The sequence below is a fragment of the Crocodylus porosus genome, unplaced genomic scaffold (genome assembly GCF_001723895.1).
Source record: "Crocodylus porosus isolate Cpor-Errol unplaced genomic scaffold, CroPor_comp1, whole genome shotgun sequence".
Classification (NCBI taxonomy): Eukaryota; Metazoa; Chordata; order Crocodylia; family Crocodylidae; genus Crocodylus; species Crocodylus porosus.
The window spans coordinates 1,958,591-1,986,382 of NW_017728943.1; the positions used below are offsets into that span (position 1 = coordinate 1,958,591).

Genomic DNA, 27,792 nt, shown 5'->3' on the forward strand with positions numbered 1-27,792 from the left:
GCCCCGAGGGCCCGCCGGCGCCGGGTGCGGGCTGCCCGCGGCATCGCCAGACCTGCGGCGGCAAAAGCGAAGCCAGGCAGGGAAGACCTGGAGCCGCGGCGTAAGCCAGAAAGGCTCCGCCGCTCGCTCTAGGCCGGATACCGGCCTCACTTCCTTTTGGGCCGGCGCGGCGCCACCGCCATGCAGCAGCTTTGTGGCCAGGCACCAGCGCGGACTTCCCCAATGCGGGGGCCTTCCTCACCACCGGCGCCTCGTCTTTAGGTTTCCCAATGTGTAGGATGCGGATTGGCTCCGCAGCTAGGAGGCGGGGCGTAGCCCGGGGCTTGTATTCCATTGAAGCCAGCTGTTCTCACCTAACGGCGGGGACAAGAGCTGCCGCACGCATGCGCCTTGCAGCGGCGGTCGGGGCGCGCTGCTCCGGTGGCGTGACGTCTCGGCCCGGCCCCGCCCTAGCCCATGCACCGCCCGCGGGGCTAGGGCCTGCCCTGAGCCACGGCCCGGGTCACCGCTTGAGCAGCTGCGTGCGGCACCGTGGCCGTGGCTGCGCTGGGGGCGGGTAGAAAGAGACCGCAGGCAGAAGAGAGACCAGCCCAACTCATGCAAATTGAGGGATGAGCAAGGGCAAAGCCCAGAGCAGTACGAGTCGCTCCCATACCCCTTTAAAAACTGAAACGTGCCCCGAGACAGAGCAGCGGCCCTGCCAGCTGGCGTGCAGCCGTGCCGAGTCCGCCCGAGAGGGGGCGCTGGTTCTTGCTGCCAGGAGCAGGCCGCTAGCTTGTGTTGAAAAGGAACTAGAGGCAAATGATGACCCTGAGCTTTAAAAACAGGAGTCCAGGTTGTAGCCATATTAGTGTCGAGGAAAAAGCATCTTTTATTAGACCAACAGAATTTTTTTTAAAAAATATTTTTTAATGGCAAGCTTTCAGGCACAAACACTCTTCATCATACAAGCTGTGAACTGCCTGCCCAGAGGAACTTTCCACCTATTGACTCCTCTGTGAAATCCTATAATAAAAGGAATTTTCATTTCTACCCAGAATTTTTACTATCTTTTCTCTGATGCCTGATGAAGGGTGTTTGTACCCAAAAGCTTCCAAAAAAATTGTTGGTCTAATAAAAGGTATCATCTCTACTAAAAACCCTGATTGCTTTAAGCTATAGGGGAGGTTCATGGTTATACCAGGACCACAAAATAGGCAGAAGGCAGCCCCTGAAAATAGCCCCAGCAGCAGGCACCGCACTAGTTCTACAATCTGTTGGACCGGTTGGTAGAAGGGTTCCCAACACAGCCTGTTCTTTAGCGGTCCATAAAGCCTACTTGCTGCAGCTCTACCTTACAACAGCTGACAACTGGTCTCATCCTGCATGTTCATCCCTCCGACAGCGTCAGGGTAGGATCACCTTCCCCACCCTTGGCCTCTAGCCCAGGGAGGAGTTACCCCCTCCCTGTCACCTCCAAGTATAATCAACACAGTCTAAAATTTCACTAGCTTTCAGCTGGCTCCTTCCTCCTGCTTTGGAAAGAGCACATCTGCCTCTGCTTGCTTTCACATGCACATGGGGGAGGGAAGAGATTTCCTCCCCTCCACCTTTTGTTAAAAAGAAAACCCACATCCAACAGGCACCTCCCCTCCCCACAGACCTGCCACCACTCTTAGTTAAGCTGTGGTTCCTCCCATAAAATGCAGTTTGGCCCATAAGCAGGGGGCACCTTACCTGTTTGGAGCAGAGGCTGGCTGGGGTTGTTCTGCAGACATTCAGCTCCAAGGCAGACTTTCAGAAGCCATTTCAGTAGTTTCCTGGGACTGGTATCTTGCCAACTTGCACATTCAACTACTTGTTTATAAAGGGTAATTATAGCAAACCCTCTAATCTGCACTGCCCTTGCTGCCTGGCAAGAATGCTGACCTCCCCCAGGCCTGCAGCTCTCCCATCTACAAAAACATTGCATTTTTAATACTGCCTGCAGCTGAGAAAGGGATCTAGGCTTAAAAAGGCAAACCCAATGTGCATATTTGGAAAGAACACAGACCCCAAAACAGCATGCATGGAGTCTGAATGGGCTTACTTTGATTCATCAGTGTGGTCATGCTGTTTATTAAAGCAGCACAAGGCTGACTGGTTTAGATCTAACTTTTATGGTTTGTAAATAGCATCGTATTACCAAATTCAGGAGCAACAACATTGGCTCCATAAGTTTAAACCCAATGAAAAATGTGTTTAAATATAAACATTCCTTTCTGTGTTTGCAACCCAAACAGTGCAGCACTGTGCTACCATGCAAGAATCAGCAAGTTACACTGACCAGAATATTTTCATTATCCGAGATGAATAGGCTGTGGGTGTGGAAAGGCATATTTATAAAATTCTGCTAATAATAAAGGGAAACTGCTTTGTTATTTTGGTAGCAACAGGATTCCTTTAATTTAGTCTGGCCTTCTAGCTTCTGGGCCTAGCCAAACAACCAAAGGGACTCCATTATAATGTGTTTTTTTTTTTACAACGAAGTGGGATGGAAATATGGATGCAGCAAATGCTTTTGAAATGTTGCCTGTCCCTGGTGTCCTCCCCTCACCTCCCCCAACCACAGACAGTCAGTGCTTGTACTTTATTTCCACTCATTAAAAGACAAAACAAGTTCCTATTCCTAACAGTTCCAAGATGCTGGTTCTACAATTGCAACTAGATTGCAAGTTAGTCTAGCAGATTCCCACTACCCATAGCTTTCTATTTCCATTGTCAGCCAGACCAGAAATAAGATGCTACTAAAAATGTGAGTCAGTATTTTTGCTTTAGTTATCTAAAACTACCATCTCTTGTCTGAACAGAACATAGCTCCCTCTTTTAAAGACTCTTAACCAATTCAGCTCGGATCTTTTTGGATAGGTATGCAGAATCTAAACATTTTACCATGTCAAAAGCTACTATGAGACAGCCCTGGGCTACTAGAAGGCTTTGTGTTCTTTTGTATGAAACTAGCACATGAAACCTCCCCTTCTCCTCTATGGTCAGAGGCAGGGATGATCAAGCTAAGTGGCTGTAGAGTTTACAGCTGATGAGTATACTGCAGGAACAGGGCCAGCTCTAACAAGCCAAACACAAAGCACCTTGGTTTTAAATGCAGGTCTCTTCTGTAGGCCTTTATTCCTCCTTGCTTCTGTCCCTTTCAAATGGTAGGGTTTTTTGTTTTTATTAAAATAATCCCAGACTTGACTGGAATGCAGGCTGGTGAAGGAGTGCTTCAGCACAGCATTACCATCAAGATTTAATTGCACCCTGCATAGGGGAGGGTTGAAGTATGTCATTCAGGCTGCAAGCAGGGGGTGCAGAGAGATGAATACAATAGCTATTTATGAAAAGCTTAGGGTTTCATCAGGCCAGATTTTTCCATTTTGCTTCCCTGGCTACTATGGCAGATTCATAACCCAGGGAGGGCTCACTGTGGCCACAATATCCAAGGTTCCTCCTGTTTTAAGGAAGAAGATACTATGCATTGAACAGGAGCAAAGTCCCAAAAGATTCATTGTAGACACCCTTCAGAGTAAACAATGAGTTTAAATTCACATTCCCACGAAGGCTTTTCAGATGGCAGCACATGTACAGTTAAATTTCCTGGTACTTCAAACTGAGGCATAAATTGCTGTTTCTACTTCAATAGAACACAATACACAGCCTTTCCTCCAGAACCTGCAGGAATCACAAGTTGTGACATTGGCAGAGCTGTGGATGGAGATTTGCAAGATATTAATTGTATTCTAATTGACTTTATAAAAGAGTACTCAAAAATGCATCTTACTTCTAGGCATGCTATCTAGCATGTTAGTTTAAAGGCTCTTCCCCATCTTTCCCCTGCCAAGAGAGACCCTCAAAGTCTTAATTTTAGAGCATTTCATAAGAAGGTGACAACAGCCAAGGAGCTGGGAGCAGTTTGGAACTCCTTTGGGTAGGACAGCATTTGCTTGCTAGAACATGAAATCCCAATTTCAGGGCAGCTGGGCAGAGACACAAGGTTATTAAAAAGCTGGCACCCTGCTTGGTGCTTTTATCTAATCCAATTCGTGTGCTCCAAAATGGCAACTCCAGCCTGAAGCTTCTCCTCTACTTATACTTCAGTAATGTCTTTTTCTTAGTCCTCTAACCTGACCAAGGGACTTCCTTGTACTTTAAGAAGCTGTTGGTATCGAAGCCTGCAGAGCTCCCCCACTACAGCACCAGGATTCAATGACTAACCTCAGGGGTTAAAGTGAAGTAGATTGTTTTGTAGCTCATACTGTAGGATGAAGCAGAGTTTATGTATGTAGGCGTTTTCCTCCCAGCCGGCTGCATTTCCTTTCCATGGCCTAATTTAGAAGCTGTATTCATACTGCTAAAATGAGCACATCTTTAATACATTAGAGAGAAGTGGTTTTAACGCTTGCTGCAGAGCTCAGCCTTGCTGAACCTAGTTGGCTACAATTTAGGAACAACCAATCCTAAACTTCAGAAAGAATAATGTAGGGACCACAAGTCTGTCAAGTCTAAGCTCAACTCCAGAGCAAGGACTATCAGAAGTCAACTACAAACTGGCCAAACAGTATTAACCCACTTCCTTTGCGGTACACACAGCAGTGGGTCTAAGATAGACAGTATTACAGTAGGAGATACAGGCTATCCAGCCAGCCTACTCTGGCTGCAGCAGCTGTCTGCTAAAGCCTTTAGAAGCTTTAGTTTCTAGTGACTACACTCAACCCCCAAAGGAAGGGGGGGCGGGGAAAGAGATAAAGTATTCTGGATGCCTGTAATATTTATTTTCTCACTGGCAATACCAGGATCTGCAAAAAGAAAACAAAACAACAAAAAACAAAAAACCCTCTAACAAGAGACAAGAAGAACTCCAAGGCTAACTAACATTCCTCTTTTAAGCTCTGCAATACATACATAAAATACAAACTTCAAACAGCTGCAAAAATAGTGTCTTTGGAAGAAAATAGAGTTTCTACATCAGATACAAGAAAATAGGCTTCTTCAATACAACCCAGAGCCTTAGCAACAGAACACAAATCAAAATACTTTTGTTTTCTAGAGGCATTGCAACCAAAGTTCCCCATGTTAGTTTCACCTTGTAAGGCTTTGTGCTGGGATAAGCATTGCTGGATCTCAGACTCCTGCCCAGGTGCAGTTTCAATAATCTTATACCTGTGCACATTTTTCTGCAGTGAAACAAAAATTGTTATGAACTCCAGCTGGCCCACCCACCCCTCCCTCCAAAAATCAGAATCAGTCAGATTGTCCAGGGCATTCATCTGGAAAGCAGCATTCTAACATCTCTACTAGCAGCAACCTTCCAAGAGTGGAGATATTTGTATGCTGCTCTGATTTTGGTTTCCACCACCCTTTCACTGAAACAAGGTGGAGACCCTCACCTACCCACAAGGAAACCATGCAGCAAATCCCTCTTTGTTCACTCTCTATCATGTAATAAGCTTTCCAGGGTGCAGGTCTTCTGCATATACAGGTCCCTGAAGGTGCAGTGGCAGGTATCTATCTGTTCATCTGCATTCTCTACCCCTGTAGAAGCAAGGCTTTCCAAGATGCTCCTGAAAGCTGTGTGGTTGTTTCAAGGGGTCGGTTGGCCATTAGTGGCACTGTCTATAATTCATTACTTCTAAATCCCTTGTCAAACCCTGGGGGCTGCAAGTGGCTCAAGCCATCTTCTAGAGGGTGCAGATACATTCAGACAGCTGGAGACAGCTGAAGCCCAGCTCTTCCAGTCTCCCCCAGAAGCAGCCAGTCTGCAGACCTCCCTCACCTTGGCAGAGGCAAGGAGTCCTGGTGACAGCTGTAGAGGGTGAAAAGTGCTAGGAAGCGCCATCTAAATCCCTTCAGCAAGGACCCTCATTGGCAGAGCCAGGTAGCTCAAGTTTCCATTCTGTTCACAGCAGCAGAGCTCCAGCTGTGCTTTGACAGCAAAACAGAGGATAAAATGACTTTCAACACAGGAAAGGAAAGTGCTTGAGTATTGGGGGCTCCAAGAAATGAGCCACCCAGTGGTGAAGAGTCCTGTGGCACATTGTACTTTACAGTCTTCACCATTGCAGCGAGAACCCCTCTGGTGGTTTTCCCATCCCAGGGCTGTCCCTTTAGCCTTCAAAAAGTTCCAACTTCAAGGCACTAGTCTCCACAGGTTAAGATGCATTGAGGAGCCAAAGATGCTTTGTTATGCCAGGCCTCCCAAAGGCTTCAGACCATGAGGGAGCTGTGGAAGAGGACATTCTCTTCTGTCTGGTTGCGTTTCCAGTGTTCGAAGTTCAGGGGAGGTGATTTAGAGGCCTCGCTAAAGCCATCTGCTGCAGAATCCTTCCGTGACCCAAGAAACATACCTTGTGGCACAGGACTGGAAGTAGCTGGGAAGCCTCTGAACAGAAAACCCATGTTTGGAAAGAGAGGCTTCACCAGACTGACTGGGCAAAAGGCAGAGCCTGTTGGGTTGAAGTGGACTTTGTTCTTATCTGGACAGGAGGGCAGAAAGTTCTGACTGGGACTGGGGGACCTGAAGGAGAGAGAGAAACAGACCCAAATTAGGAATGGGTACACCACCTGGCTGCTAAGGCAATTGCAGCTTTAGAATATGCCAACTCCTCAGAGGACAGAGTTCCCAGTTTAAATTCTCCTGTATCAACCCTTTGAAAGGTGACTATTTTCATCATTATGAACCCCTGTGAAACAGGTTTTTTTCAGTAGCTACCTAGGAAGCATTGTGCCAATGGTTACTGAGTTATGGGCAGCTGAGAAATCAGGACTCTTGTCTGAATAAGACCCAGATCCTCCCCCTACACTGGTAAGCCTTCCTCACTTCTAGTGGAAAAGCAGCAGGCAAGAAGAGACTGGGAACAGAGGAGCAGGCTGAACAGGAAATGCGGGCCAGTAGCAGAGGTATGGTAAAGAACCCCATTCTGCTAGGAGCTGGAGAATGCAGATTCCGTTTCTCTCACAGTTCAAGAAGTTGTGCTGGCCATGTAAGCACATCAAGTTCTTGATGTTTTAACAGCACTCAGCTTTGCTTTGGCACAGACACAGAAGCCTCTGTCTGTGGGGGCCCAAGAAAATCTGCAACCTCACTGCTGGTCAAATATAAAATTGAGAGAGAGCAGAGTGCCCCAGCTTTGGGAGAAGGCATGCCATCAACTAGCAGTAGTTCCACTGCAACATGCTGCCTTGGTACTAGACTCATGTAATACACCCCCTCCCCACACCGTCCCAGCCATCACTTACAAAGCTTCTTCAAAAGCCCGGACTTTCTCACATCCCTCAGGTGGCTCCCGCTTAAACATGTAGCTGTGGTTGGGTCGAGGAGATGAGGCAAAGGCCAGGACTGGTGAGGGGCTGCCATCCTCTAAGACGGAAGGAAGACTTTGAGAAGATGCTAGAAGGATCCAACATAGCCACATCAAATCAATACATGACAAGCTTCCCCACACCACTGTAGGCTTCACACTTGCACTGGTGTCCTAAACTTATGGCCTGAGAACTGCCTTCACTTCCCAGCCAGCAGTTTCATGCAAAGGCTCCCTGAATGCAGCAGAAAGCAGCATACAGGTCTACTGAAGCTCCAGTATAGCTCAGCACATATGCAGGATGCTATTAGAGCTTCAAGGGCATCACAGCAGCCCAATCCAAAACATGCACGAGAGGGAATGAGACCTGTGAGAATTCATTGGCATTGTGCTACCACCCCTGCCCCCCCCCAAGTCCAAAATCCAGAGCAGGCCTTTATTTAGCCTCCTAACTACAGTTTACCTTTCTCCTTAGGATCAGGCAGTGGCTCTTCCACTGCAGAAGTAAGCTCTTCTGAAGCCACTCTTGCAGGGGTGTGTGGAGAAGGTCGGATGGGCACAGAAGGAGAGGGGGAAAGAGAAAGGCTGCTGCAGCTGCTACTGCTGGGCTCCAGAGTTAGAGAGACGTCTCCATCACTTCTCTGGGGAGGGGCAGGGGCTCTATGGCCATCTGGAACATCCAAGATCTAGAAATAAAATAAATATTCATTGGAACAGGACTCAGCCTCAGTTTCCTTTCACACAAACAAAAGGAGTTAAGAGCATTAGAGCTCAGTCAACCAAAGGAACCCCGTTTTCCCTAGTAACAGACTTTAGTACTGTACCCAGGCATGGGCAGGTTGTGAAGCCACTGAGAATTAAGGAAGGGTACTGAATTATGCAGCCAATTCTCTATTAGCTTTTAAATTACTACTCTTTCCCTACTAGTTTAGTGCTGCACATCTTAAGCAATATTTCAACTGCTAGTGCAATAGTATCTGGATACTGCACTTACAATGGGGGCTTCTTTTTGCAACAGACCTTGGACACGCAGATATGACCCTCCTTCTGAAGGGTACATGTAATCTTAATGGCAAAAATAGGAGGAACATGTCATCTGCATCTGCAGTGCAAGTGACTATTACACAGTACCATACCATGCTCCTTAAAGCTGCAAGCAAAGTACAGTAGAACAAGGATTCCTCGTAGGTCTAGGCTCCTCACCCCCTTGCAAAGATGAAGATTTGCAAACTGACGAAGGGGGTGGAAGGTAACTTGTATATACAGCCATAGGGAACAGCTGTCTGGGACCACACAGTGCTCTAGCAGAATAGAGAAGCAATGCCCTTTGAAGCAAGAGCCAAAGCAGACAGCCAAGTTGCTTGTTCTTACTTCAGCAGTTCATTCTGAACCAAGCAGATTGTGAACCACCTGGGTTCTACTAAGTCTTCTCTGCCCACATACCCTCAAGCCATAATTATCTGATTTCTTATAGGTGTCGCACCAGAAGTGGTTTTTGAGGAGGCATTTGGCAAGGAAAGGCAGCTGTCTTTTGCCTCAACTCAGGGAGGATTCTGTGAATATACTGTAGCTTGGAAAGAGTAGTTATGTGGAACTGGAGCCAAGAAGGAAAGAAGATAATGGAAACGTCCCTGGCAAAACAGGAAGTAAAAATTTCAGAGACCATCCAACAAGTTAGTGATTGACCCTTGCAACTTCACTCACCCTCAGCAGCTCTTCCTCTCCTTGTTCCTTCACAAACACCTCCTCCAGCTCCTGGTTTAAGCCTTCAAGGCTCCTATGTAAGCAGGGGCTGAACCTCAAAGCAGGAGAGGCAGGCAGGAATCCAGAGGGAGAGTCCTGTAACAAGGAAGTCAAACAGAACCTAAGCTCCATTGTGTCCAAACAAACTCCTGCAGTTTTCCCAGCACAGCTGAATCTTATCCTACAACTCTGAAGTTTGTTCAGCCAAGGATGTTTAAGGAGTCTAACTGATTAGAGAAGGCCTTGACAGGAGTCTGCATTAAACACATCAGTTGCTGACCAAGGCATTCAGGGACAAGCAAAGATGACAGTTTTTAAACATCAGACATGAGAACTTAAGAGCACAACAACATGGATAACAGATCATCAATTCAGCAGCATAAGCTAGGAGGAGTAAGCTCGTTTCTTACGGGCACATTGCAAAACTAGGCTGGGAGGGAGGCAAAGGAGATATGGAACATACCCTGACTGATCCAAGGACAGCATGATTTCCCTGCAGTGGGGAGCTCCGCTCTTTCTCTTTGCCATTTCTTCCATTTAGCTTAGTTCGCTGGAGCTGCTGCTTCAGTTTAGCAATCTAGCAAACAAAATTCAGTTGATATAGAACCAGACAAGAAAACAACATATCAAGCTATAAAAAAGAAAGAAAGAAAAATAAAGGTCAACCTTCCCTATTGCTCCCCTCCAGGAAGTTCTAAGACAGAGGGCCATTTTTAACCAAACTTGAATAAACCTTGCCTGTTTCTCAAAAGGTAGGGAGGAAGTCATTCTGAGGGTTTTGTAATGGGCTCCTCTCCATTTTAGAATGGTGTAGGCAGCTTTCCCTCCCCAGCAGTCGTGGGCTATTAGTCTGCCAGTCACAATAACAGCTTTGAACCAAGTCACAGTGGAGCCTACACTGAAAGGCTCCTGTTACACATATGGAAACTCTGAGTGATGCACAGACCCTCCAGAGAAACACCTCACAACAGAAGCCAGCTTGGGGAATTTGCTTCCAGCTTGGCCAATAAGGGTGGTGCAAGGGGAAGAGCAAAGTTGACTTGCAGCAAAAAAATCTCTCTAAAATGACAGCACTGGCTGAGACTCCACAGTCCTCAAACTAAGAGATGCACAAAGAAGTCTAGTGTCTCCATTTCAACAGCTTCCTCTCCCCTGTGTCCCCACCTCCTCAAAACAGCAGGCCCACTACATACCAAGCAATTGTGTTAGTTGCCAAGTAGTGGGGAAGGGTCTGTTTTTACCTCTCTGCGGTGATCTGTGCTACCCCAAGATGCAGAACGCTTATGAGTACTGGAGCTGGCTTTCCCCACTTCCACTTCATGCCAGGACACTGGAGTCTGAAGGCAAGAGAGATTATTTAGGGTGTCACCCTCTAGATCTACTGTCTTTTAGACATGACAGAGCCCTAAGAAGGGGTGAAGAACTACCATCTATCCACACTGTTCCAGTCTCCCCTTTGGTTCTCTGGATATGCTCTGGATTAATGGTTTTGAGTCTCAGCACTATGCCCAGTAAAATGCATTAGAAAACAGAAAGCAAACAAACCACAGATGAAGTAATGTGTGTCTGAATTTGTGGTTTTTAAAATGCTTCTCCTAGTCAGGGACTCTGCCACTGTAAAACCAGTAGCTTCATCTTATAAGAGATTCTGATAAGGCAGTGATGAGTAAGAATACTGATAAACCTTTCTAAAGATAAGTTATACTTCTGCCTTTATCAGTCTCAGATTTTGCAATGTGACATAAGTTTCTTTTGTTTGTTTGGATCCAGACTGACTGCTAGCCTCTGTGTTCCAAAGTTGATAATACCACCAGCCACCAGAAGATGCTAAACTTGACAGCAGAAGAGATGCAAACAGAAACAGAACTTGGCCAGCAGCATCAACTGCTGAATGTGATGTTGTTGGGTTTTTCTATTGCTCACCCAGCCTGAAACTCAGCTTGCATATTATCTTGCACTGGTAGCAGTTAATACATTGACCAGATCAAATCTTGAGTGAAGGAAAACAGAACCTCAAATGCCATGGTACCATCTGTGTTCCAGGAGAAGTTTTTTCAGTTATCAGTAGAAATCAAAAAGGATTGTCAATCTTGGGTCAAGCAAAGAGCATAAAACTTTCACATGATGAAGTATATAATCATCTCAGTTCTCAGATAAGACAACAGGATCAGAATGAAGTCCCAAGGTATCTTGCTTTCAGATACAGCACTGGTTTCTAGTCCCATCTAGGCTCATTTTGCTTTGTCACCCCCCCCCCAAGTCTACCATTTCTATAGAATGATGTTAACTTCCTCTTTGGTCCTCATCAGACAAGCTGCCAAAAGGTACAAGGGCCTGAGAAAAGTTTTTCTCCAAGCAGTGAACTGACCTCCCCAGAGGGGTCACTGCAAAAAAACAGCAGCTGTTTTAAAACAGCTTTGAGTCAGTCACACTGCAGAATCTTCGCTTTCCAAAAAGCTGCTTAAAAAAAAAAAAACAGTCTTGTCCTTCTGGCTGAGAGAAGCAAGAGAAAGGTGGAAAGTTTTCTGACAGATTAAGCTTTGTAACTAGATACAGCTGACTTGCAGGTAGTGCTCCAACTTTCTGCTGAAAAGCAGACACTAAAACTAAACCCCTCAGGACACCAACTGCTGGGAGTTTAGCAGGTTGATTCCACTCCTCTCCACAAACAAGTTTGCAGTTTCAAGAAGGGTCAACTTAATACAACGGTAGTAGCAACAGCATTTTCCCCAGGTGTCACTTAAATGGGGATGGCAGTTGCTTTCCCAAGAGTTTCTGAAGCAAAGTGCCCCCCCTTGTAGGCTTATTATGTCGGTAGGTCTGATCCTTTCAGCCATCTCAAATTAGTGGAAGAAATTGTCCTTTGGGATGACTGAAACTGTTTGGTTTTTGGCGATTTCCATCACTCTAAATTCTAGTGGATTGTATCTCCCCTCCCCACCCCATCAAAAAGTCTACAGGATGCCACTGTGTTCATTGTCTTTGCAGAAAGGCCAGGGACTACATGGGCACAAGACTCAACAAGCCCAGAGTCAATACAGCAGACCAGTTTATAGAGTACCTTAAATTGCAGCTGCCAGGAACACAATTCCAGGATTAGTACAAGTCAGTTTTAGAGTCAATAGTCACCTTGTGAATACATGCTCAAACCAAGGCTGAAGTAGAAGTTTAATGGCAATTTATTCCAAGTCGTTTGCAAGACACCATTAGACCTCAACTCTGCACATCTAGAGGGTCATAGGCCAAAAACTCCACTTGAACCTGCTTTCTGCTCATCTGCTGGATTTCCAGTACAAAGACTCCCCCACTCATTTAGTTGGTTGAGCTTTCTACATTAGGCTACCATACCCACCACTGCTCAAAAGATAGTTGAGACCAGATCCCATAGTACTGCTCTAAAGCTTGCACCAGAAGAACAGAGCCTAAAAAGGAAGAAAACAGAAACCTGCAGCAGTGGGAAGGCTCAAAGATGGAGCCTGCATGTGCCTATCATCTCTAGGACAAGCCCATCAGCACAGAAGGAAATTACAGAACTTTTTTTTTTTTTTTTAAACCAACTGTGGCAAAACCACTTCCTCAGAGCAAGTAGGGGCAAAACACTAGCACAGCAAGACAGATAAAATCACAAGCTCCAATCACATACTGTTGCCATCCTCACTGCTACACTGAGCACCTGCAGCTGTGACCTCTTGTTTAAACACCTAAAGCAGGCACACCATTTTGCACAACAGCTGGTCAATGGTTGTACAGGAGGAAGACAGATATGATCTGGCTACCAAAGAAGGTCCCGTGGGCAATTTCATAATGCCTGAAAACAATGAAGAAAGTCTTCTCTGGCAACTTGGAGAACAAGTAATCTTGCAATGCATCAGAAGTCAAAATAGGGTGAGAAGCAAGAACACGTGGGCTTTATTTTCAGAACTGCCAGAGAGCTCAGCTCTTGATCCAAGGCAAGACACTTAATTTATTGCTGTTTCCATACCTATGAAATAGTGAAGGTGTCACTTTTAGAAGTCCTATGATAAAAGTCAATTCATAAATGTTTATAGCAGTAATTCTCAACCAGGGTGCCAGGGAACCCAGAGGCCCCACTAGATCCTCTAAAGCAGCGTTTCTCAGCCCAAAAGTGGATCACAAGAACATATGAAAGGGTCACGAGCAAACTTTAAAAATGTATCAACAAACTTTAAAAATGGATTATACTTTAAAGAAGATAAATGTAGGAAATGTTGGCTTCTCCCTTGCAGGCTGGAACAGCCTGCAAGGGGCTGCTTGGGGCCCTCCATACACCCACCTCCCTGCCCCACCCACTGGGGGCAGTGGGTTGCAAGTAAGGGGACTGGGTTGGGACTGGCCACTGATGTTTACAAATGGGTCCTGGTACAAAAAAAGGTTGAGAACCACTGCTCTAACAGGTGCTATGAGATGTGAGGAAATAAGCAGATAAGTAGATAAACTGCAGGCCTGAACTTGTCCCTACCAGGCTGATTTCCCTTCCCCCCTCCCCCAGGTAAGCACTAATATATATATTTGTTTTTTTAAATTGGGTGCCACAATTCATAGAAGTTATTGAGGGATGCTAGTAAGTCCAATGAGCCCACAGAAGTCCAGTGAGGGGCACCTCAAGTCCAAAAGGGTTGAGAACCACTGGTTTACAGAGTGCGAGCACAGTCAACATGGAAGATACCATTAACCCATGTGGTATAATTCTCTTTAGAGATCATATTGGTCAAACTGATACTGGACAAAAGGGTCAGATGTGGCCCCAAGAGAAACATACAAGGATCTTAGATCCCCATAAGAGAAAGGCACTAAAACAACAGACAAAGGCCTAAATGCTGTGGGATGAAGCGTCCTTACTAGTACCCACCTGCCTGAAAACGCAATCTGCACTCATCTCCCTGCTTAAAAGCACAAGGCAAAGGAATGCCTTCCTTTTTGGGTTAACATACCCTCCAATCCCAGCAGAACTCCTGGGCCTGGGCATGTTGCTGAAGAGACAACAACAGGCAAGAATATATTTGCAAAGAAGAATAGAACTTAAAACCTGGTGGAGAATTTCCTGCAAAAAGCCCAGTGAGTAATAAATAGCTAAAGAGCAAACACCAAGTTAGACAGTTTTAATGGGCTAAATAAATGGCCGAGTAAGTGAATGGATGCTTTTCTCCTGAATTCTTATACCTCTGCATATGAAGAACCAGCATTTGCTGCCACACAGTAATATTTACAGGTTGCTAAGAGTTCCTCGAGGTCTGGAGCCATTCCATTCTCTAGAAGAGCACAGTGGTGTTCGTGAGTCCTTCTGTGGGAGCACCCTTGACTTTTCACTGTGTGTGGCACTGAGCCCGTGAGTGTTATATAAGAATTTGGCCAGAGCTGCAAGCCAGCAATACAAGTTGTAATGAGCCAATACTGAAGTGAAGAGCCAGAGGCCATCTGACTCCAAACAAGGATGAGGAAATTCTAACTGCACCAAACTGGAGCGAAATGAGGCCGAGAAGCAAAAGGAGGGGACGACCTTCTTCCTAGAAAGTTGCAGCTGAACAGACTGAGCTTGCGGTGATCTTTCCCTATTTCCGTATGCATTTACCCAATCCAGAAGTTTATAACCCCCTCCTATCCCAGACCCTTCAAAGGTAGCCTCTGTACCTGGGTAGCTTTGTCATTCATGCAGGAAGGAAAGGCTCCATCAGCATCCCGTGGCCATTGTCCGACAAGGTATGACCCAACTATGGTATCTAGAGAAGATGTGCGCCTCACTCTGGGCGGTCGGGTGCGACACGTCTTTTCAACAGCAGTGGCACATGGAACGCTAGCTAGAAAGAGGAAAAAAAAAGGACAAAGATTGAAGCTCCTATAACAGGATAGCTACATTCTTCCAGGTCTTCATTTTGAAATGGTGCTGCCAAGACAAAACCCATTTCAAGGAGCATTGCACAAAAAGGAAACCAGAATATACAGACAGGGATAGAGAAGGTCCCAGAGGAAAAAGAAGCCCTATTGCTCCTAATTAGTCTCCTGTGGTGGCAGAAGCTCATCTGCTCTGACCAGCTGTTTCCCAACACCATTCAGAACTGTTACTCAGTTAGCTATAAGAGTCAGCACAGTTGCTAGCTACATGGCTCAGCAAGAGCAGGGAAGGGCAGTTTATTCACTCCTGCCCCCTGTACTACAGTACTTCATGTTAATATTTCCCACAGGAAGATTGCTTCTCCAGCACAGCACCTTTTATTTCAGTGAATGAGTGCTTTCTTGCAACTTACTAGACATTCCAATCAAACTTAGAGTTCAATGTAGTCACCACACAACATTCCTGGATCTCTAATGATTTCGCTAATGTTGCATTGTACAGTCACTGAGCCTACAAAGCAATACTTTCTACTGGCTGATGCACATTTGATCAGCAAACCTAGGCTGTTATACAAGTTTAAGCCTCAGTCTCCCCATCTATATAAAGGGCAAGGTTTACCTAGGTCCACAGACCATTCTGAGGCCTGACATTCATGAAGTATTTTAGTCCTTTCCACTGGAAAATCCCAAGTGTAAATGAGATTAGTACATGCCTATCCCCATTTTAGAACGAAAAAGGAATTTGCTCATTGTGACAGCCAGTTGTTGGCAGAGCTGTTTTATGTTCAGTCCATTAGGCAACCATTCTGCATATATTGAGACAACAGTACATGCACAACTGCAACTTTGATGGACAGGAAAGCTTCCTTAAATAAAACCGGTTCAGGTTATATCCTTAACAACGCACACAGGACCTGCTTCTGTTTCATGTCAACAGCACAAAGTACAGAATGCCAGATTTTTCTCTGGGTCAAAACAGGAGGGATTAAATGTACACACTCCCACCCAAGCAGATTACATTCCTGTTCCAAAATGACTTAGGTGTGCTCCATGTGTATAAGAGTGGATAAAATGAGCAGTAGTCTCCTTCCTTCAGTAACTGCTCTGTGAAGACAAAATTGAATGCTGGCAAATGAGCATTTTCCTATTCTATCAAAAAGCCAACTCCAGCCAGCATTAGGGTGTGTCTGTATCCAATTTTGATTAAACATGTAAATTAACATGCAAATAAGAAACAGTCATATGGTCTGTCGGCAAAATGCCAATGAAGCCTTGGACAGCTCTCCACTAAACCATTTACATAGACCACCCCTCCCCCCCAGACTCAGTAAGGAACAATTACACAGCACTTCAGAAATCAGCGTTAAAGTCCATACATGCATTCTGTTAACAAAATGATTCAGGGTATAAAGCCTTGCAGCCCTTGCCACGTGGCACTCCAAGTGTCAGGAACAGTTGCCATGTATTTACTAAGGCCGTTTCCAAAGAGATTACCTATCAACTTAATCCCAATAGCATCTAAAAAGTACTTATAAGGAAACTTTGTTTCTGTTTCTCAGGGGGAACTCAAAGCCACTTTGTCACATAGGCAAGTGGGAGGGCTGGAAGAGACTATTTATACTACAGTAGCATTTAGGAGCGCTAGAAGGATCAAAGCCTTGCTGTGACTGGCCTTGCAGCCGCATGGACACACAGCCCCTGCTCCAAGCCTCTACCAATCTTAGAGGAGCACTACCGTAATTCCAGTTCAACAACCCACTAGTGTTAGCAGCTTTTCTTTCTGACCACTGCATCACTGCTCTATAGATTTATCTGCATCTCAATTATGTCCAGCTTCAGCTGCCTCTTCTATCTATTAAACACCATGTCAACACTAGACAGTTTCACAGCTTTAGCTAGCAGATTTCTAGCAGAACTAAAAAAATGCAGTCCATTATGGAATGACCTACCACCTCACAGATTATTATATCCAAGAGAACCCAAAAAATCTAGGTACAATTCTACCCAACATCCTCTTTCACTTTAGCCATTATCTTTGGATCCATGATTGATGACATCCAACTGCAAACAGGCTACTGGTAAGCAACAGCCCTTTGCCTTCCTAATGTGACCTCAACAACCTACATATGAAATAAGCATAGGCATGGACATGGTCTCCCCATTAAATACCGCTATATGTGGTACACAGAAAGTTGCACAGATACCAGAGCCCTGAGGAAGAAGAGTCTTTGTCACTGCAAGCAACAATGTCCCAATTCCTTGTGTCAGGTGGATAATGCCATTACCAGAGAATCTGTAATGGAAAAGTCTGGTTCATTTGCAAGCAACAGAAACCCAAGATGGGGGAAGGGTGTGGATTGGTCAGATACAAAGAAAGAGATGTTTAGCCATGTTTAAAGTCAAGTAGATGGCAAGATAAGGGTAGATTTGTACCTTATAGACTACAGCTATAGATTAGATAAGCATTGACCTGCTTCCAGTCAAAGTGAACAAGCCTAAAAAAGACTGTAGACTGTAAAATAATGTTTCAGGCATGACAAAGAGGGTGCACGAGAAGCTGGGGCAGGGTGGAGTGTCCTGTTTACAGCATAGTTTTATTAGCATCCTACTGCATTAAGCCAGAACAGCCTTGCCACCTGGCTGTAGGCTCTGGATTTGGTCCAAGCTAACTGCACAGATGAGAAGTGCCAGGTTTTGGTGCTTTTGCTTTTTGTGCACCAGTAAAGCTGCTGAAGATAACAGAACTGTCGCTGTATCTCAGAGGACCATTTGGGAGTTTCTTGCGGCTGCACTGGAACTTTTGCACTGCTCTTGGTGTTCCCTTTCCCAGGTATAATCTGATCTGAGAATACGGAAAGAACTTTTCCAGTTTGCTTTAATGCTAGAGGGTTGGACTCCAAGCGCTTGCTAGTCCTTCCCTTTCACATTAGCATTGAAGCCTCAGCTCATCTGGCTTTTCAAGGAAGTGCAGGCAGAGAAAATAAGTGGTTCATCTTTTGTATTTGGACAGGAAAGACTGAATCTTGAATAAACTTGCTCAAATGCCATTAGAGTACAACTCAAGCTGATATCCCTTTAGCTAATGAAGAGAAAACTTCCAAATACACGTGCAATTTAAGATGGCAACAAACAAATTATCAAAAGATTCCCAGTACCTTTTTCATTTGTATAACAGTCCATTTCCAATCCCCCTGTAACTGTTTCTCCCTTGCTGCACTGACAGTTAAATATAAACTGGTGTTGGGGGTGATGTTTAAGGACACACGCTTCAGATACAGGCATCTCTTGAAATACCAGCTTTTAAATTGGATGTCCCTTTAAATATCTATCTTAAAGCATAGATAAAAGTCAAAAGTTAAGGCTGAATTTGTTCTAAACACCACAATATCTAGCTGAGGAAGTTTTAATTATGTTCTGCAATACTCAGGCATATTAAGACGTTTCAGCTCATTTCTCAATTAAATACCTCAGAGAAGAGCCCAGCCATTTACTGTAGTTTGATGTCTCTTAAAAGGATCTCATATGAGCAACAGATTATCCATTAACTAACTGAAACCAAGTTGGAGCCCAAGCAACTGTGATCAAGAATGGATTTTTACAGCACCTCATACTCCAACATCCCAAAGCAGGCAGCAAGCTTTATTAGTTTCATATAAATAGATCAATTCACACACCTGGGTAGCAGCTCCATGCTGCATACAGCAACTACTTGATCCAGCTGAAGCCACAGGAGGAATTTTAGGCAGACAGATGCAAATACCCAGCTGGAATATCACTTGAAAACCACAACAGGACTCTGGTTACAAGATGCATCTGAAAGACCCCTCCACATCACAGTGAAACTTAACACAAAGCTGGGTCACTAAAGGAGGATCCGAGATTACCTCTTGCTGAATTCACAGTTCCACTTCCTTAGCATCTATATTTTTATGGTGATCTATTAGAGGCCATGTCTACACTAGATAGTTTTGCAGCTGTAGCTAGAGCAGTAAAATTGAAATGTTGTAATGCCAACCTACCGGGAATCCAGTACATGTAATAAAAGGTGTTTTATAGAAGTACTGTATAGCTTCCTAGATGAAGGAAATAACATAATCAAAAAGGTACCTTTTGCCACTATAAATATGGCTACACTAGCTGTACTGTCATAATAATTGCATCCTTAACCAAGATGGTTATTGCAGTTGAAAAACTGGGTAGGTGAGACCTTAGTTCCATCTCCATCCTGTGCTGTTTGCAGTCCAAATGGGATGCATGCTCAAGAGATTTTGGGTAGAGCCAACTAAAATCTGCAGAGACTTCTTCCCAGGTAAAGTATACCTAGATTTTTGTATTAAAAATAAGTAGATAAAAAGAGGAAAACAAGATAGATGGAGGGCTGCCAGTGGACCACACTTTAGAGGCAACTCAGACACCACAAGTCAAATGAAGTGTTGCTTGATGTGACATCATGATTTTTCACTGCCTTCATTATACCAGTGTAAGAGTGATGGCCCTGCAAGACAGATGTCTTACAGTGATATCTTTTATTGGACCCACTGTGTCGTTAGAGAAGCTTTCAAATGCAAGCCATTTTTCTTTTTGCATTATACCAAGATGGTAAAATATCTGATAGTCCTAGAGGACATCAAGACAGCCACTGAGCTAAATGTTTTATTTATACATTGCTAGTATAATGATCAGCAGTAACAGTGTTAATATTTTAATAATAAACGAACCAAGCTGATGCTAGTTTTACAACCTCTTAAATTGAAAGGAAACACTGATCTCTCATTTCTTGGCAAATTCAGAGCAGTAGTGCATCAGCTGAGCGATGGAGGCCTTTGCCACCAATAGGAATACACCACTTTGTAACAGCACAGGCTTATTCTCCATTTTTATTTTAAATGTTTTAGACTTTGCAGGCTTTGAGCAGGTACAAGGAAAATCCATTACTACATTGGAGTTCTACTGCAGTGCTGGTAAATGTTGATGTGAGCTGATAGGAATATCCATCAATTCTACTAGTTCCATTTATTATAAGAACAGAAACTAAATGTATTACAGGGGAGGAAAAAATTAACATCTTTCCTTCCTTCCTCTCCATCTCTTTCTTTTGTTATCTTTTTTTGGATTCTAGAAGTGATAGCAAATTTGTAAGACAATATGTTCTCCACCACTAACTTGTCACCCATGAGCTTTAATATAAAATCATTCATACACTGATAAGCCATGATACGCTACATTAAAGATTCCTTTTTCTAAATTGCTACCAGACCACACCTTGGATCCAAGCAACCCCAAAACAATTTAGTGCCATACAGTGAACAGGTCTTTTGTTCTGGGAATCCCAAAAGTTATAGCTAGTGAATCCCTTAGTAATTTATTTCACTTTTGTTAAATTCGTCATCAAGGTTAAAATGGAGAAAGTTCTAGAAAGCTGAAGCATTTCATAAGAGCTTAAGACAGGGCCAGGAGCTGAAAGTCAAGGCATTAGGGCAGCGTTTCTCAACCAGGATGCTACTACAGCCTGGGGTGCTTGAGATCCTTTTAAGGGTGCTGTGGATTGCAACACAATATTAGCAACTGTTAGGTTTGGCAAACACAATTCACAACAAACTCAGCTATCTCAGAAAAAAATGTTCTATTTTTCTGTAGTTTTTACTCTTTTTTTTTTTTTTTTGACTAAGAGCTGGGATTTTCAGAGGGATACTGAAAAAGGTTGAGAAACACTGGACTAGGGCAACATTTTTAGACTCAAGTCACCCTTTGGAAAAAGTGACAGCTCTTAGTTTTCATATGTTTTTTGATTACAGAAAATAGAACAATTCTTTCTGTTGCAAAGAACTCAAAGATCACATGTCATAATGTAGTGAACACTATCAAACCCCATTTGAAATCTCTTGGTTTATCTTGTAAACCATGTTTGGTCACCTAACAGCACTAACTGAGTGACACACCTGTGAAACCTCCAAAATGATCTCAAGGTACCCTAGGGTGCTGTGGCATACTGACTGATAATCAGTGGGTTAAGGTAAAGGGATCACAGCAGTCTCCAATATTAAAAACTCACATATCCCACAGAGAAGGCCAAGTTCTGTCCATGAAAACAGCTAGTGACTGGCCTTCCTAAGTAAAGAGATTTAAAGCCTTCACTAGACATGGAAGGAATAGTTATAAAAAGAGTATGCTGGACAATTTGGGTTCATGCTCACCCAGACCTATCTAGATAACGAACAACTAAATATTAAAGGACCTATGGCATGATGAAGAGGATCCATTAGGGCAGGTAAGAAGGTGATTAACTAGCAGGAAATCTCTTTGTTCTGAGAGCTGAAAAAGCAGTGAAGCAGTCCTATTCCTAGGGAAAGGAAAGCCATAAATCACTAATAATAAATTAGTGCAGGTAAGGTCCATAGGAATCCAGGTAGTCATAAGTTATACCAGATGTACAAGCAATAAGGGGGGGGAAGGGTAAACAAGACGCCAAACTGAGTGGGAAGGGGGCAAGGGGCTGAAGAGACTAGTTCAAAAAGACAGGTTAAACCACTATTTCATCATCTCCTTCAATCCACCTGGATTATCCTCATTTCCCACCTCTCTTCAGCCCCTACCCCCCAAATAGCATTAAGCATTTCTCTGCAACACAATCACCTGAATCCTTCAGTGCCTCTTGATATCAAGTTCTCACAAACTAAAATCTCTGAACAGAATAAAAATGTTTCACCTCTTCACCTTAGCCAATATTTTTATAAATTAAAAATTATAATTCTAAGATTTATAAGTCAACAGGGTGAATTTGCACACATACCAGAGCTACATGTCAGAGCCCTTTGTTCTATTTTAGTAAACATTTATACAAACTGCACAACCCTCAAAGCTGAAATCTACTGCATCTTCCGGTGCACAGGCAGAAGCTGTGGTTAAACCACAGCGCCCCTCATGATTCTTGCACAAACTCTGCGCACACAGTTCAGGACACCCAGAAGAGTACCCTCAAAACTCAAGCTCCATAAAATAAAAGCCTGCAAATGCCCTTCCAGTCATCTAGCCCAGGAGGTGAGGCTAACATTTCACACTGAAAGCAGCAGCCCAACCCCTTGGATGCCAATCATGTGAAAAAAGTTACTTTCACCCATTTCTTAATGCAAGGAGCTTGATAAGGCTAGTCACCCCACCCCAACCCAAAAAAAATCAGCTTGCCCTATAAGGATTGCTGAAGTGGGCTGGAGTTTTAAGACCTGGCCCAAAAGCAAAATTAAAGAAATTCCAGGCTTTGTAATCATTTCCCTGGTTACAGACTGCATTAGAGTGCAGCTGGGGAGAGCCATCTGCAGATGTAACTGAAGGAAATTATTCAATAAGGGGTATTAACATTTAGGCTTTTTCTGTTGAACTTCGAGTCCAAAGAGTGCATTTAGGAGCAGCTCCCCAAAACCATTTAGCATCCAAATTGAAGCTAAACTCCCAGTTACAGGAGGAAACAAACTGAACTTTTCATCTGTATCATGATTATCTAAAGCATGGGGTTTGTTTGTTTTTTTTCATATGATAAAAAGCTGAAGGATTTCAGCCAAAGATTTGAAGTTGGAAGATGTTAAAGGCATTTTCTCAGGCCTGGCTAGGCACAAGGGCACCACTTCACTAAGGAGTCCAGGCAAGCTCATCTGAACCAGATACATAAGCATAGCTTTTCTACCAAGTTTTACACTTTGTAAGTGAAGGATGAGCTATCAAAACAGACAAGTGGTGTCAGCCGCTCTTCATGACTACTGTACAGAGACCACCCAAAATGGATGCTTCAAGGCAGTCTTTCACTAGTGATTTTTAACATTCAGGTCTCATTTACTCAGTTTTTACCTGAGAGACTACAGGTAATCAAAGAATTAAGAGGCTTACCAATATCACACACCAGGAAAGTGAAACCTAAGCAATGGAGACAGGAAACAATGTGTAGTCCATTAAAAACAGTGGGTTATTTTGTGTTAATATTTAATGAGACTCTATTTCCTAGTACAGGATTCAACATCAAAGTTAATTCTCAACCCTCACTGAAAAAGCTGATGAAGCCCCAATCCAATTCTCTGGTTCTTGGAAGTGGTTTCAGTAAAAATAAACAAGATTTGAACAAGACTCTAGGGTTACAAACAAGCAGCAAAAATGCATGAGACCTTCCAGGCCTCCCTTTCACTCATAACATCCAGTTTTAAGGGCAACCTCATTTCTCCCATTACTGGTCACCTTTGTTATTCTTACTGGGGTTGGGGCATCTGTTTTTGGGGTCTGACATGAAGTAGGTGAATCAATTTTTCAGGGTGAGCAGAAACTTCAGATACAGCAAGACAGCTGTGCAAAAAGTACAAAGCAAGCAATTACAAAATAATGTTACTAAAACCTTCCTTGTGGCTTTATTAATTTGGGGAGAAGGAAATGGAGGCCAATAAGGTCAGGTTGCTGTTAAGCAAGCAACTAGCATAGATTGAGTAGTTCAGTATTTTTTTTTACCCATTAAATGCCACAACATTACATAACATGTATTACAGTACTGCCCAGAAGCCTCAAGTGAGCTCAGGTCACATGGGTCACTAGCGTGCACACAAAATAATGCCTCTTCCTAAGCATCCATCTAAAGCAGGGGCGCAGCCTGCCAGGCCATTCTATCCAGCCTGCAGGGCCCCTAAAAAAATTTAGAAAATGAATAATTATCTGCCCCTGGCTGCTTGTCATGCAGCCCTCGATGGCTTGCCAAAAACTCAGTAAGCGGCCCTCCACCCAAAATAATTGCCCAGCCCTGATCTAAAGGGACAGGGCATGAGACAAGAAAAACAGAGGCCCAAGGAAGTGAAATTACATGTCCAAGAGGTCAGTGGCAGAAGAAGGAATGCAAGTGTCCACTACTCCTTTAACTGGGGCTAGTCACAGAGCTAGGCCACCTTCTCCAAAATTTTCCTTCATTCCTCTGTACTCACTGTAGACTTCCAAGCAGCATGAACATGAAAACAAATGCACCTCAAACTGTTCTGGACAATCTAATGGAGGGGTTGGCAAAATTTTTGACTGGAGTGCCAAAAACACTCCATCCACAGCCCACACCTCGACTTGGCAAGCCAGAGGCAGATGGTGGGGGAGCTGTGAGAAAGGAGCCTGACCCTCGTTCCTGGTGACAGGTGCATGTGCGCCTCCAAACAGATGGTGAGGGAGGGGCTGGGGTTGCAATGCCCTGGCCTGTTCCCTGCCATGCACACCAAATTATGCATATATCCACTGCTGCCATGGAGCCAGTGCCTGGACTCCAGACCCTAGTGCAGCTGTTTGCAGCTTACCCACTGCCTGCTGTAGTTGCCCAGAGCCTGGGCCAGCTGTGGCAGGAAGTGGGCAGGCTGCAAATAGCTGCTCTGGAGCCCTTTCTGGGCTCTGCAGTGGCTGCATGGGCACCTCAGGGAACACAACCTGGAAGATGTCTGGGGCAGCACAATCCCAGTGCCATCCTCACTGGGCACAGTGCTGCTACCACACAGCCTGGCTGGGGCTCTGAAGCCCAGTGCAGCTGTTTGCAGCCTGCCACAGCCAGCCCAGGCTCTGGGCAGCTGCAGCAGACAGCCAGGAGACTGCAAACATCTGCACCTGGGTCAAGCTCTGGCACTAGCTCCACGACAGCAATGGTCCTGAGGCATGTGGTGCAGCCAACAGCAGGGGAGGGGCCAGGGTTGTACTGCCCCAGACCCGTTCCTGGCTGTGTGCCCCAAGGCAGTCGCTGCCACCACGGAGCCCAGCCAGGACTCTGGAACCCAGTGCAGCTGTTTGCAGCCTCCCAGCTGCCTGCTATTGCTGGCCTGGGCTCTGGGCAGCAGCTGCCAGTCACAGAGCCCAAGCTACTTGCAGCAGGGCTTGCAGCTTCCTGGCTGCCTGCTATGAGCAGCCAGGGCTCCCTAGCCAGTAGCAGCTGCCTAGAGCCCAGGCCAGCTGTTGTGTGGCTGAGCCAAATGGCCTTGCAGACCACGCTCTGATGCATGTTGGAGGTTGCCAATCCCTGGTCTAATGTAAATCCTACCACGGAGTATATTCTCAGGTTCAAACAGGTTGCTTTGCCAGCACACTTCACTTGTGAACATGACTAAACTGCTGCTTAACCATCTTAGCGCCTTATATTAGTAGCCACACAAGCATCATAATCAGGTTGTGGCAGTCAGTGTGGCTTAGCATTTTTATCATTTATGCAACATTTCAGCAGCATAAGTCTTGCATAAAGATGTCCTTCCACCCAGAGTGCTTCAAGTTATTTCCATTCGTAACTCGAGGAAGAAGCTATGCACTTTCACGCTGTCACATTAACCACATCAGAAAATGTAACAACACCTGCATATCATTTGTTCTTTTCTGCAGTTTTCACATGGTCACATAGACTGATACCCCACTGCTTCTGGTTTTATACTGTACCCACTGCAAAGTTACTAAAACATGTTGATCAGACATTCAAAATTCATTGTATAAATACCAATTGAAAACAAATGAACAAAGTATCTCTTCCCCTCCCACCTGAAAGCAGGTAGACTTACATAACTTGTACAGTACATCTTTCCTTCAGGGTGCACACTGGGCAAGAAACAGATCTCAAACTTACCCTACAGAAACTAAGTTTTAAAGATTATCGCCTGCATTTTTAAGGCAGGGAGGAGCTCTTTTTTCCACACTGAAATGTCAGTACAAAAGTCAAACAGTGATAGATGGAATCATGTGGCATTTGTTTCCCTTCTCCCACACCTATATACAGAGGCCAACAAGCTGAGAATAGCAAGTTTAGACTGAAGGTATGATTCATATCAGCTGAAGACAGCAATACCGTGAACAGGCTCCTATTACCCCTGTTCATGAGAAACTCTCTGCTGAATATAATGCCACCTATGTTTTGCATTTGGCCTCAAGTCAGAGCCTTATATTCTATTTAGCCATACCTTATGCAAGATAAAGGAAAGAGATTTGATGCCACAGGACAAAAAGGTGAATTACTTGCAACTACAACAGCAGCAAATTTGTCAAGCTTGTCTGACATCTCTTCATCTTCATTCCCATGTGCAAGGGAATGCCTTTTCCTCCCAAAACAGCTCCCTATGCTCCAGTTGTCAGTTATATCAATCCATGTAATCTTAAAGTCTTAAAGGGAGATAAAAGTATCTCATGGTGTTTTTGGTAATAATTCCATTTCCCTCCTATAACTTAGATTGTCACTTCAGCAAAATTTGATCATCTTCGTTGTCTGACATAACAATACAAGATAATTTATGCTCTATTATTGACCACTGACCTACAATTCATCCTATGACCTCAGTCTTCAGTTACCCTTTATACAATTAATACCTCCTAAGGAGGAACGGAATACCCTATATTTGTATGGCTGAGGCAACCTGACCTGTTAACCACACTTGCGATATCCCTCATATAATATGGAAGCTGACAGGCAGGTTTTCAATTAGACTGATATGGCCCCCTCCACTCACCAACCCTGGGTGAAAACTTATATAAACCAAGGTTATTTGGGTAAATCTTGTATCTTATTAGACCAACTCAAATAGTTGGAAAAATTCTTCTTTGCAAGCTTTCAGGTACAAATACCTCATGCGTCAGGCTGAGGAAGTATATGCAGTTGGTAAGAGCATAGACTAACTGCAGACACTTCCTCAGCCTAACCAATGGTACTTGTATCCAAAAGCTTGCAAAGAAGAATGATCCCAACTATCTGAATTGGTCTAATAAAATATATCAGGGTTACCAAAAGAACCTTGTCTGCCTTTGTTCTTAGACCAAAACAGTTACAACCTATACCCCTGACGCATAAAACCATTAAACTTCACATCCCCTGCAAGGCAGGATTCACTCTGTAGCCATTAAATTACCACGTGATATTTTATTATTAAACCTACCTACATGGACATGTTCTACTTGACAGTTACAGAGCCATAATAGATAACAAATAAAATAATAGAAGGGAGTAATGATTAGAGGAGGTTTAATTAAGATTAGTAAGATCCTAAGATTCCCAGCTACGTCCAACAAGTTATCAACATCACATTATGTCTTCCAGGGCACACAGGTACAAGGTACTATAGATTTAAATCCAGAAATCCTTAAGAGAGAATACTCAAGTTATCAGATGACCTACTAATTCCAGGGCTGTATGGCTTTTAGCCAGCCTGCATTAGAACAGGTCACGCAACTGGCCACAGCTCCCAATTAAAACAGTAAGATCCCAGCATGCGCTGTTTTATTCGATCCAAGCAATCACACTCCTATGGAACAATTCTTCTGCATGGTGCAGATACCCATTTAAAAAAAAGATGTCTGTGAATGCCCATCTTTGGTCATTTGCATAAATGAACCCAGAAAGCTGCAGGTGTTAAGAGCACAAAGGAGAATTTAAGAAAAAAGACACCACAAGCACCTGGGCCCACTATTTTGGTAACAAGAACCTTATACATGTCCACACAAGAATTTCACTAGATATAAACTGCTAACAAACAGCAAAACCTGCTACAGTTGAGATGTGCAGATAGTAAACCCAGAAGACAGAGGGCCTCAAGTTCATTTTCAAACTGCTATGACAAAGGAAAAAGGGAGGTAAAGGAGAAAAACAAAATTGAACACATACACATCAGGCTTTGCCTTCTCTGTAGACAAGTATACCCACAAGACTTAAGTGGTAAACAGGCCCTTTTCAGCCTGAATTGCATCAAGAGCATCCCAATGAGTCCACATCTACAATATACACCAGAAGAATGTTTCATGCAGATACCAGATAAAGACTTATTATGGCAAGGCACTCATTTATAGATTTCATAGACATCAGGGCTGGAAGGGACCTCGGGAGATCATCGAGTCCAGCCCCCTGCCCAAAGGGCAGGAAGTCAGCTGG

The 27,792-nt window shown here is 44.2% G+C and overlaps 1 protein-coding gene and 1 long non-coding RNA gene across 2 annotated transcripts in view; both read right to left on the reverse strand.

Moving 5' to 3' along the window:
* Positions 1 to 4,873: 4,873 nt before the first annotated feature.
* Positions 4,874 to 27,792, reverse strand: part of FAM117A (family with sequence similarity 117 member A) — a 28,975-nt gene continuing 6,056 nt past the window's right edge. The window contains 7 exon segments of the mRNA XM_019548425.1: positions 4,874 to 6,529; positions 7,252 to 7,372; positions 7,777 to 7,999; positions 9,018 to 9,152; positions 9,520 to 9,633; positions 10,298 to 10,393; positions 14,706 to 14,872. Coding sequence (XP_019403970.1) covers positions 6,220 to 6,529; positions 7,252 to 7,372; positions 7,777 to 7,999; positions 9,018 to 9,152; positions 9,520 to 9,633; positions 10,298 to 10,393; positions 14,706 to 14,872 — 1,166 coding nt within the window. The 3' untranslated portion in view covers positions 4,874 to 6,219.
* LOC109318937 lies at positions 14,883 to 19,335 on the reverse strand. Its single transcript, XR_002103352.1, has 3 exons — positions 19,325 to 19,335; positions 18,807 to 18,813; positions 14,883 to 16,050 (listed from the first exon to the last, which is right to left on the reverse strand). It is a non-coding gene; the product is annotated as an uncharacterized LOC109318937 (long non-coding RNA).